The 12,721-nt window shown below is 46.3% G+C and overlaps 1 protein-coding gene across 1 annotated transcript in view; it reads right to left on the reverse strand.

Annotated features, from left to right (window-relative positions):
• Window positions 1-12,721, reverse strand: part of sorcs1 (sortilin-related VPS10 domain containing receptor 1) — an 88,726-nt gene that overhangs the window by 40,682 nt on the left and 35,323 nt on the right. The window contains 1 exon segment of the mRNA XM_067259137.1: window positions 2,423-2,490. Coding sequence (XP_067115238.1) covers window positions 2,423-2,490 — 68 coding nt within the window.

Below are 12,721 nucleotides of genomic sequence, written 5' to 3' on the forward strand. Positions count from 1 at the left end.
TTGAACCACGGGACAATGACATCATCGGGATATTGATCTGCCCCTCAGAACTCCCATCATCGGCCAGCCTGATTTAAGATCCCATGAGTTACTTTTACTGTTACAGCGACTCTCGACATGGACCAATAAAAACGGGGCCCTCGTCTGACAATCAGGGGGGGGGGGGAAGGAAAGTTACAGTAAGAGGAAAATGATGGGTTCTCAAGGACGAAGAACCTGAGTGAAAGCGTCTCGTCTTGTTTCATCACTCTGAGTGGATCTGAAGGGCCTGGATACATGAGGGGGTTGGTGAAAAAAAAACAGGGCTGGGTTTATATATATGTGTGTGTGTGTGTTTAAAACAGGGCTGAACTACTCGCTCTGTTCTGATTCCATCCCTCTGTGGCCCCCGGGCAAGCCAGACTCTCAGAGCTGCTCATGTGTTGGATTGAACACGCCTGAGTTAATGAAACATTAGACAAGGAGCCATTCCCCACCTCCCACTGTCCAAAACTTCTGCTTCAATTTCAAGACGACCATTTTATTTTTTTACATTATTCAGCTGTGCGTCCATGATCAGATATTACGATTCAGGGCTGAGAGAGCGAGCGAGAGCATGAGAGAGCGCGAGAGCATGAGAGAGCGAGAGAGACAAAGTCAATGGTAATTACTCCCACACAAATAATCATTATCATCTTTTATAATCCTTAATATACTGTACATACACTACTCTGAGACATAGAGCCCGCTACTGTCAGGGCGTTGATTAAAGAAGGGGCGGGGCCTCTGAGGCGCTAGACGAGAGGCCGCTCCTGGCATTAACAAGGCGTGAACGTCAACAAGAGGCGCTTGGACTGGGAGAATGCAGTGGCAGCTTTGCTGCATATTCCACATGAATTTATGGAGGCCCCCCCTCGATCTCTTGATAGTATATCTCTTGCCCGCCTGCCTTCTCTTTTTAAAGAAAGAGGAGAGCTGTTCAGCTCTCCCCTAAGCCCTCGTATTCCCGCCATGAGCTTTGACGGGGGGGCCTTTCATTGTTACTTTTTTTTTTTATTGCCAACACTCTGACACAGATCCTCTTCTCCCTCTCCCATTCGGTTTCCCTCTCTCTCTCCCTCTCTCCCTCTCCCATTCGGTTTCCCCCTCTCTCTCTCCCTCTCCCTCTCCCATTCGGTTTTCCTCTCCCTCTCTCCCTCTCCCATTCGGTTTCCCTCTCCCTCTCTCCCTCTCCCATTCGGTTTCCCCCTCTCTCCCCCTCCCTCCCTCCCTCCCTCCCTCCTTCCCTTCCTCTCACTCACTCACTCTCCCAATCTCCTTCTTTCTCTCTGACACTTAAACTCCCATTCCCTCTCTCCATCCGCTTAGACGTCTCCCTCTCTGTCTCTCCATCATCCGCGCAATTTTTTCCAGCATCAGGGTTTTTTTTTTTTTTTACAGACTATCCCGTTTCCTGTGACGCGAGTGAACAGTCAATGTGATCTGCACCATTAGGAGTCTAATGTGGTATCAGACGGCAAATAATCCCAGCTTCGGAGATAAAGCGATTGCAGGACGGTACATTTACCACAACTGGGGCTCCAAACGGCCCTTTGTTGCCTTGCTATGGGAATAGGGTTGGGCGGCAAAGCTCATGAGACGCTTTGACGGGTCAGAGGGCATTTCCTGTGTGCTACCACGGCGACGGAGAGGGGACACCGGGTCTGGTAGTCCCGCTGTTCCGAGCGTCCGTTCGAGGTTGAGAACTCAGTCGAGCTAGTTTGTCATGAGTGCAGCAGCGTATGGAACCAATGGACATGTTCACAACGTCACTTTGTTAGACGAAATGCCGTAAAATGAGACTGAGGTGAGAGAGCCTGCAGAACAGAAACCGCTACAGTCTCAGTTAGTGAAACAAAACCAAATACTGGCATCATATTTATGTTTCATGTGGCATAAATTAGGGATTCTGAATATGCAACATATCGTACACCCAGTATCGTGATACGTATTGTATCGTGAGCCGAGTGTATCGTTACACCCCTACTTATTTCATACACGTACACACGCCAATAATGTAAGTGTGTTGTGTGTGTTTGTGGGTGTTGTGTGTGTGTTTGTGGGTGTTGTGTGTGTGTTTGTGGGTGTTTTGTGTGTGTTTGTGGGTGTTTTGTGTGTGTGTGTGTGTGTGTAATAACATGAGACTCGGGCCTCTCGAGTGTCATCTGTTGAGCTGGGATGTGTTCAAGGTTATTCAGGGTAGGGTTGTTTCGATAAAACCGAAGAGATGCGTTCAAAGTCGATGAATCACCAAGTCATATTCAAAACACCCTGTACTTCACATACATTCAAAACAAACATATTAACACAGATGTTTCAGCAAAAGGAGAGATGCAAGAGGTTGGAATACTCATGGACATTTGTTTTTTTTGTGAAATCAAGAGAGTAGGGCCAACGAACTTACCTCCACAGGGAGCTCTCAGTGACACTGTTGAGGTTGAAGTCAAACAACTTGGTCAGCATTAGAATAACCTGCAAGACACCAAAACAAACAATATTTTAAAACACCAAGGATCGTTTGAAGGTATTTGTACCAAACGTTGTCAGAAGAAGTTGAAAAAAATTATAATTAGGTTGCAAAATGTACTGATATATAGAGCTGGTTCTGAATATCCATGCAAATATCCACCAGCTCCTGTTGCTTGTATAAGGGGGGTTGAAAAAAAACGAAGAACACATTGTAAATGGATAATTACAGTGAAGTGCTGTGGATGATTCTACTCATCAGTTATTCCCTATGCAGCCACCCATCCATCCCATTCTCTGACATTCACATGCTTTTATAATCCAGATGAGAACACATCATTTCCATTGTAAAGGAACAGATGTCACTAGACGTTCCAGTGAGCAACGTGAACTTTGTTGATCTCGTGACGAGCGACTCCACTCATACGCTGACGAAGAATCTAAAATCACAGAAAACCTTTTTTTCCCCCCGTTTGTTCCTTCATCCTCCCTGGTGGATCCTTGTGTGGTTTGAAGAGTGAACGGCACTGAACCGTAAAGAGCCTCTGAAAGATGCATCAGACTCCCTGTTGTGTGGGACTCTAATTATCGCAAACTCATTACTAAATCATCACTTATTCGATCTAAATACCGAATAGTAAATATGCCGTGTGCGGTTCCACCCTTAAGGTGGATGGGATCTGGGAGAGAACTGGGTCAACTCGAGCCTCCGGGGGAGGAGTAGTACGACAGTAAGGGGAGAAACATCACAATCTGCGCGGAGTGGAATAGATCTACATGAGGGCGGCGTCTCTCAAATGTATGTACTTTGTGACTACAGACGTATCTGAAAAGCATCGAACCCTGTGTTGTGCTCCCAGCCATTCTCTCTGTGGAGACGCAGAGGGGAGGGGAGATCACGCTGAAGAAGCCGGCTGGTTCGAGAAACCGCAGGTCGTCTCACTCCGCTGTAGGTCTAACTGCTTACTGTAGTACAGTTGTTGTACTGTATCGGGGGGAGGGGGGTCTTGAGTTCTCCGGTTTGTGCGAGTTGCGTGTGTGTTGCGTGGTATTGAGTGTAATTGCCAAAGGGGGAGAGAGGGGATTGGTCCGCGGCTTTGAAAGGTCCGTGATGATTCGAGTGCATTCTGGGCGAGCTTTTTGAGTGCGGAGCAGAGGTCATCTTGCCGGGGTGGGCGAGAAGAGCAAACACGCCCAGCGGAGCTTGTCTCCTGCTAGCAAACTGACCACCACAGCAGATGACCTTAGCAACAAGTCAAGTTTAGCAGCTGCTGCTGTTGTTGTTGTTGAGCATTCCCCAAACAGGTAACCTAGGTAGTCCCCAAGATCTCCACCTCTAGAAAACTTTCCAAAGCAAAGAACTATGAACTTCCTTGTGCTTAGAACATAAAAAAAACAAGAACAGAGTGTGCAGTAAGTCATCGAAACAACACGATCCTATGTCATTTGTATGTGCCGTCTAGCAGACAAGCTCCACGCGGAGACTCAGCCGATCTCCAACTGTTCCGCCGCGTCTTAAGTGTCACTGATGGCGTCGTTAGCGCACCGGAGACCGCGCAGTCGCCGTACGACTTCCTGTGACTTTGTGAAACAGTTCTGCCAGCATGAAGTTCCTCCAAGCACAGCCACAACAGATGCACCTTGGGCAGCGGAATTGCATTGGCATCCTGTGATCGCGCTTATTAAATATGCGCTAACATCTGCGTTCCGCGAAACAAGCGCCCCCCCCCCCCCCCAAACAAGGGACGCTGCATTCGTCCGACCTGGCGGGCTGAGGTGACGGGTGAGGTAAAAGGCGAGGAGGAGAAGAGTGAAAGACAACAACGCCAAGAGTCTTTGAATTAACGGCGGTTGAGGAGGAAATGTCGAGGTGCTCGTGTGTTGGCTCTCCACTGAGGAGGGAATTAGCCTGAGGAATGAAGAACCTTAAATGTCCAGACTAAACCTATGCATGCTAATGACTGACCGAGTCCATTTAGCCAGCCAGCTGGAGGGTGAATTCACACTCGCCCCTTACAGCTTTGATTCTCTCTCTCCCTCTCTCACACTCTTGTCTCTCTCTCTCCCCCCTCTCTTCCTTGCTCATGTTTTTTCCCCCCTCTCAATCCATCCACATCTCTCTTTTTCTTCCTTCTTATTTCACTCTCTCTGCCTTCCCCCTGTCTGTCTATTTCTCTGACTCCCTCACATCTCAACTGTTTTTAGAGCAAGCCCAGGGGTGTGTGTGGGTGTGTGAGTGTGTGCTGGCATACCCTTACATCTAATAAGCCTGTCTGTGTTGTCAAGGCTGCAAGCACCTGCCTATGCATGTGCATACTGTATGTGTGCGCGTGTGTGTGTGCGTCTGTGTGTATATCTGCTTGTGTGTGTGTGTACATCTGCTTGTGCGTGTCTGTGTGTGTGTGTGTGCGTCTAGGTCACGTATCACTTGTTTAGGTGAGAGAATGAGCCTGGCTCCAGACTCCTGGATAAAAGTCCTCTAAAAGGGGCTCGGTGCGAGCGGCTAGCGGTTATCTAACCGAGCGCTGCGCTTGGCTCCGTCGGCTGAAGGACAGTGTGCACACGGGTCCTTCTGTCCGCCCCATATGGAGCCTAACGCGGGTGGGCATCGGCGAGCGGTCGTGTCAGATGGTCCCCCCACTGGAAACCACATATGCTCCTTTTCCGACCGTGCCAATTAGGCCTGTGGGGTTCCTCCTACTGTAAATATGACCTCCGTGGATGCTCCACCCAGAGGGCTCAGAGGACAGCCTTTAACAGGTGCGGACTGGGCGCCTTGGAACGTATGTGGGGAGAGTCGAAGGGGGTGGGTGGGGGGTACAGTACGAACGATTTCTTGTTGGCGTGTGGTGATAATGAGGGGCATGAGGACGTGGGGCTGTGAGGGGAAGGGTTTCCATAGATGGTGAATGACTCGTTCTGGTAAAAAGGTAACAATCAGCTCCAGAGAATATTCTGAAGGGGTGTGATTAAAGTTTGAGATGAGATAAATGGCCCTTTCTTGAAATAAGTGCGAACGTGTGAGTTCCGAGAACACAAAAAATTACCAAATATATATATATATATATATATATATATATATATATATATATATATATATAAAAATATATATTATTATTATTATTATTATCTCAAGACAGAATTAGATTTTAGGAGGTGTTAGCAGAGCAAAAGAGAGACGTGGAGAAAGGCTTAGAAAAGAGAGATCAGTGGGCCTCTGCAACGCTTCAAATGCTTAACATGTTTCACACATTTGTGCTTTTTTTGTTACCACCCAATGCCTTTGCTGCTAGCACATTCCGTCTTCCCTGATGTTTGATGATTGTCCTTGGTGGTGGGGGGTGGGTTTCACTCGGCATCCAAAATCCCCAAACATGCATATACAAATAACAATTACTATTTCCTACAGGCACGGAGAAGCGGAAAATGTAAATCAATACGAAGCTCGACACTAGCTGCATCCTAGCAGAGTCTCTTCTCAGTGTTTCACGCTAAGCTGATATACTTTGGGGCATTTCAAACAATTAGTTTTTCTTGGATTTTTTTTTTTTACTCAACAGTAATCATAATAGACAATTCTTTCCCCTAAGTTGAATCCCAATAGGTATTGTAACGGTTTAAGCTTTGGAAAGCATATTTGTATTGGTTTTGCATACAATCATTACTGCGAATACTGGAGGAACACTGTGTGGGTTATGCTTTAAGAATGACATTAAAGGGATTTATGTAGCTGTGATCCATGATATTCCGACACGTTTCAAATATTCTTGTGTGATGTGTTACCGCGCACCCTCCTGGTTGATGTCAAAGTCTGGGACTGTTCAACTCCTGGTGGTTCAGAAAGGCATTCCCTGCTGTCACTTGGTTAGCATGGCTTACTTTGGAAAACACACGCCAATCACTCACTCTTACAGATATGAAGGAGTCTGACTGCATATCAAAGATTCTCTGATTTCTAAAACACCTGGCATCATCTTCAGTCTAAAGTGATGGAATCTTGTCATTAGTAATGTGTCACTGAGGATATGAATAGAATACGAAATATGCTTGAAACTGCTCAAAAATACAAAGAGAAACGTTGCAGAAGGTGCAGAAGAAGAACAAGGAGTGGCTCCATTTCAGAGCCTTGAATATCCACAGCCCTTAATACACCAGTTATATTTAGTCTATCTTCTTAATTATTTGTGGCGGATCCGGTGAAAAGCAGAAGATTTCGGTCAAACAGTATCATCTGTAAAACAGTGTGTGCGTGTGCCCTGCACGGTCTCCGTCTAAGCTAATCAGATGTTTACCAGTACTCACTCTCCAGATTGGGTTTATCTGTAATGGGGCCTACACGTATATACAAAAAAAACATCAGGAAAAGACGACAGGCTGAAACAAGGCATCCTGATGAGATGGGATTTATAAAATCCTAATGCCCACTGCACTGTGTTGTAGATGTGGTACTGTGGCGGTGGTTTGACTGTCCCACATGTGGCATCATCGGGTGTCTCGGTCTTCCTTCAAACCCAGCAGGGGACTTCAGAACTGCTCAGCTTCTGACTTAATATCAGCTCCACGTTCTACTCAGTGGTATACATACTGCCATGAATTATGGATAAGAGTGAGCCATTGTTTCAGCGAGAGTGTGTGTGTGTGTGTGTGTGTGTATGCATCTACATTTGTGTGTTCTGAATCTTAGTGTCTGCGTGTGTGTTTTGTCTGTGTGTACAAGCAAATATGTCTGTGTGTGTGTGTGTATATTTGTGAGTGTTTGCATACTGAAGAGGGTTTGGAATGAAATTTGTGTCTGAAAACTGTTTATTCGGGTAATAAATCACTGTTTAGTACTTTGCCATGAGGACAGATAACACTTGACACAATTATTCAAAATGATATTCACGGACATTCTCTGTAGATAAAGGTCTACACATCACCCTACGTACCCAAAGGTGCCTGACCAGAATGAAAAGCTAAGCAACTCAGCCTCACTCAAGTAGCTTACCCGCACTAACGTATAAACACAGTAACTTTGTCGTGCATTCGGAGATAACATGCAGAGTCACACACCAGATGAAAGGAATAGGCCCAAGTCATTGTAAACCGAATCGCCTGCTTCTCTCTTGATAATAAATACATGAAGCTACTATTTTTTATGAATACCTGACACACGACCAACAGAACGATCGTGTTAATCAAAGTCTTACTAATCCCCTGTGCCGTCATATCACATGTGAGCACAGCTCAGCGGGTGTTGCGGGAGTCGCAGACAGATGGATTGTGATGAAAAAGAAAAGAAACGGCAAAAACCCAGTCCCGTTGCGGATGAATTATTCTAATTGACGCCGTCAGAAGTACCATCGGTTCACTAATGGGATAATAACACCATAGAAGAACGTACCACAGCCGAGGCAACCCGGGGTAATTTGTTCACTTTTTGAAAGGGAATTAGAGGAGTCATTGATTTAGCTTAATTTCCTATCCGGTCTGCATGGGCTTCGGGGTGAGGGCAGTTTTAGCCCAAGGCAAGACAGAATTCCTTCATTTATTTATTTATTTATTTATACAAGACCCCCTCGGCTTTCGCAGACAGGCAGAGCGATCTGATGGTGGGTAGCTAACAAGCTCTTATCCTCTCCATCAATTGCTTTGTTTCCATTATTTAGAATCAAAGCCTCTTGATTCACCCCCATTTGCATGTGATTAGAGGTGATTATCTGAGGGGTCTCACAGAAGCATCAACATTTCCCCGGGAACAATCTGGCCCCCACGGCTAAACTTCAATCACGAGCGTCGACACCGGCCCTCGATGTGTATCATCAGTTGGAATCGCACGAGGCGTTACAACAAACGGCGACTTCATTTACGTACTTGATTTGCTCTGACAACATTTCAGAAGATCGGAGGAGGAGGAAAGTGTGGCGAGCGGGAAAGGGGGCAGGGGGTATTCAGCTGAGGGACGATGCTAATATGAGCGCGGGACACGCTTCTGACACGCTTCTGACACGCTTCTCAAGTGGAGGCTGGTGTTTTGATGCGGTGGTTAAAGAGAGGCAGTTACACGAGAACGAGAATTGCAATCAACGCGGGTCTTGACCTTGTCTCAACGTCACTGTAATGAGATGATAAAAGGGATCCCCTGGGAGGGGGGGGGGGGGGGGCTGAAAGCCAGCCTTTTCTGCATGTACACACTCAGACAGCTGTATCAATACATAGGCAACTGGGTGCAGCTCAGTAATAGAATTAGGCGACATGCTCTGCACACAAAACAGACACGGCAGGGCAGCGACGGTGTTCTCAAAGTCACCAGGACGAGGTATCAAACCGAGAGAAACGGTATGCCGTTTGTTGACTGGCGAAAACGATCCAAAGTCATGGGATTTTAATGGGGAAACAACCTCAAAGTCACAAAGACGGTAAAACGTTCCGGGTTTAGTGGACGTCCTGATCCTGGGCCCCACGTTGGAGTTCGACCAATCACAGCGTGGGGTCAGATTTGACCACGATTTCAACCCGGCCCACACAGGAAGTCCTTCGCGGCCAGGTGATTGTGCCAGGCTTGGCTGGAGTCACGTTTAAAGGGGGGGGAGTGGGGGGTAACCGACACAGACAGACGGGAAAGCTGGCCGCCACACTGGGGTTATAAGAGCCAGAGAAGGATGAATGGGCGAGGCCGTCCAAACCAACAAACGCTGACAGGCAAAGACACTTTTTGAGAGAGAGAGAGAGAGAGAGAGAGACACACACGAGTCAAAGGTATCGCCTCTTTAAGTGTCATCTGGAGAAGCTCATTGGCCTCAACCCACGGAATCAATTAACGGCGGTGGGGCGCAATCAGAATTATTGATCCGAATGGGCGTCATTACCTCCAGGTTAATGCAGGGGACATGAGTAAACATGATCAATGCTCGTTTCCTCAGGCTCCTCCACAATGCTTTAAAATGGCTAGGGCCTTAACTGTAAACCCCTATGAAGTAGAATTTATTGGCTTCTCCAGCCTCTGTGATTACATATGGTACATTGTATGGGTTTAGTGCCCTACCCTCTATGGGAGTGTTATGAGCTAATAGTTGTTCCAACAGCTCTGGTGTTGACCTCTGGGTGTGCGTGGCTGTATATCACGCTGGAGAGAGGCCTCTTTATCGAGTGTTTGTTTAATGTAGAAGGCGGACGTGGGACCAGGGGGGATCGAAAACCAAACTCCCTATTAAAAAGCTCTAGGAAAATGAGCTTCTGCCATACACGGGTGGGGTTCCTATTGGTTTTCAGGGTGAGGGGGGTGGGGGGAACAATATGGGTTTGGGGCGCGGGGGTTGGGTGGGGTGCGGGGGCAATATTGATTGATTGTTGACCCATCTCCTGCCGAGGCCCCGTCGCAGTTTTTAATAGCTTATCCAATTACTTATGGTGGGATTATTTGGGCTGGAACCTGATGAGCGGTCGCCATTTCAAATTTCGTTCTGGACCACGTCCAAGTTAATGCATAAATTAATAGGCGGGAGGGAGTTGTTTCATGGGCGGACGAGGGTATGGTATACATGGAAACTCCACCATAAGACGATCGAGGGCTATAAAGCTGGAGGGTTATTGGTAAACTATAAAACCTCCTCTCCCTTATCTGCCAGAGTGTTTACTGCTCATTGGGACTCCTTCAGCTGCAGCTCAAGATCCTCTCACCTCAGTGGAACCAGGAACCGGAGAGGCGAGGTTTCTCTACGGTCAGCTAAAACCACGGCAGGCGAACGAGTCCTCGGGGGGGAGGGGGGGCATATGGGGAGATATGGAGAGAGGAATTAACGACTGACGGACGCATAACTGGCTTTAAGTTATTTTTTTTATTTTTTTTTTCTATCGACTTATCAACGAGGTCTCACGTCGAAATGTGTGGGAGGCGAGGGCTGGTGACTTCTCCGTGACTCTGCGGTTGCACTCTTTCTTTCTGGGATGAAGAAAAGGTGTGTTTGACAGGCAGGGCTTTGAGGGTTTAGTCGCTCCCTGCACAAATCCCTGAAGCACTTTTAGTGCTGGGGTTTTAGTTGACATTAACACAAATGTTTCTGGAACACCTCATCGACAACTCGTATGTACGAGGATAAGAATAGAAGCTATATCAAACAGAACAAAATAGCATGTTTAGATACGACTGCACAATGGGGAAATGTTTGTTACAGTTCGCACCACTGTAAATGTGGCCACACTTCTTGCTGTGCATGTCACGACTTAAAATATCCCTTCACTCAAACGACCTTTCTTCATTTCATCTCACCAACTATGCAAAAAAGTTAACTTTCGCAATCTCACAAGTTACTGTTTTTCATATGGATCTATGCTAACTGTGAAAGGTTGCTGTCTGATTTGACAAAATATGCGAGAGAATAAATTGATTTTCGGGCTCTGATGTATCCGAGGTAGGCTAAGCCGCGCTCACCACAGAGATGGCATTCAGGAAACGTGTCACGGTTATGCAAATGTAAAGCGGCTTCCTAATCGTACAGTCAGATGTAATTACTTTAGGCTGTGTATGCAGGGGTTGTTGTCATAGGGGAGAGAAGGATCAGGTCTCGTTCTGACTTTACAACACCGTTCCTGAAGTCACTCCTATGTGTCCAAATGTTTCCCAAGTCGTTATGGGGACAAAATGGCAACCTGAGAAGGATTTTCTTTTCCCCAGAACTGGCATATGGCTCAAACTAGGCCTAGACTTGAGGAAACGTATCAAATGGTCATGGAATCACCAACGGTCATCATTAAGGTTAATGTTTCTTGGGGCAAACATGTAGACATGTTAGGGTTAGCTGTTTTGAAACATCTTTTCCATAATTTCTTTTAACTATTGTACTATACTTAACTGGACTATGTATGAACTATTTTAACTCAGACAATAGGAGAGTTAATGTGTGTTAAAAGAATATTGAACTTGGGAACATAGAACCCTGGGTATATTGACATGCCCCTTTTTTCCCTGACCTTCTCAATTCTGCCTTCTTAGCACTTTGGGAATCAAGTTTCGTCATTAATCCTGCTGTCCACATATTTACCTACAGTAATTAATAATCACCTGATGTACAGCTGCAGGCTAAAGTCGGAGGCCACTTTGGAGCCAGGACTCTTGATCAAGGGTTTTACATTCAACGTCACTTCTGTTCAGATTACGCAAGACTTATTTATTTGCGATGTTGAATTAGGACACTTCAATACACAGTATATCCAACAATTTCATTTGAGAAGCATGGAGAAGCCTGTACTAAAGCTGTTTGCAAGCCAACCTTAGGATCTGTTAGCTGGACCATGGTACATTTAAACGGTTACATCCCAAACCTCCCTCTCACTTCGACTCCAGTTCTTCAGTCCAATCATTCCCATCTCTTTGTGCTCCATACCAAGGCAGGAAAGGCCCTTTTCCTCATATGGATGTTCAGAAATAGACATGGAAGACAGATTTCCGAGGCGAGCTTGAGGCAAGAGCTAACCGAAGCAAGCTGACGTCTGCGCCCATCAGCTTGAAATGCTATGATTGCTCTAAGGATCCCACTGTGATAGCACTGGGCTGGGCTAACTTGCGATAGGCCAACTGGCCTTAGAAAATACCCATGTGTGCTTTGAACGTGGAAACCAGGTTGCTTGCGTCTGGATTCGTCTCTTAAGCTGGAATCCTTTCTAGATCAGTCTTACTGACACAATAAAGACTTAAGGAAAACGTAAACCCTAGTTATGTCTACAAAATTAAAGTGACATTGTCGTTGAGCTGTTATGCTACCGAACCAGGCAGCATCACTGATGATCCCACCTTTGCAGTCATGTCAACGTTATGTACGTTATCTAGGGAGTGAGGTGGCTGAGCGGTTAGGGAATCGGGCTATTAATCAGACGGTTGCCCATTCGATTCCCGGCCACGCTAAATGACGTTGTGTCCTTGGGTGAGGCACTTCACCCTACTTGCCTCGGGGGGAATGTCCCTGTACTTACTATAAGTCGCTCTGGATAAGAGCATCTGCTAAATGACTAAATGTAAATGTAATGTACAGTTTATTGCTAAATAAGGCTGTACAAGGTAAATTGACAAATCAGGAGTTGCTTCGCGTTGGAAGAAAGAGGGTGTGGGATATAACGATTGGAAGCTATTTGAAATGCATAACCAAACCAATATCGTTGTCTACCGGTGTATACCAAACCAGCGTCGTGCCTTTGAGAATAAGCAAACAAATAACACAAGATCATATCTTTGCATAAACCAACAATGACGGAAGCAACCAAT

The sequence above is a fragment of the Osmerus mordax genome, chromosome 21 (genome assembly GCF_038355195.1).
Source record: "Osmerus mordax isolate fOsmMor3 chromosome 21, fOsmMor3.pri, whole genome shotgun sequence".
NCBI lineage: Eukaryota > Metazoa > Chordata > Actinopteri > Osmeriformes > Osmeridae > Osmerus > Osmerus mordax.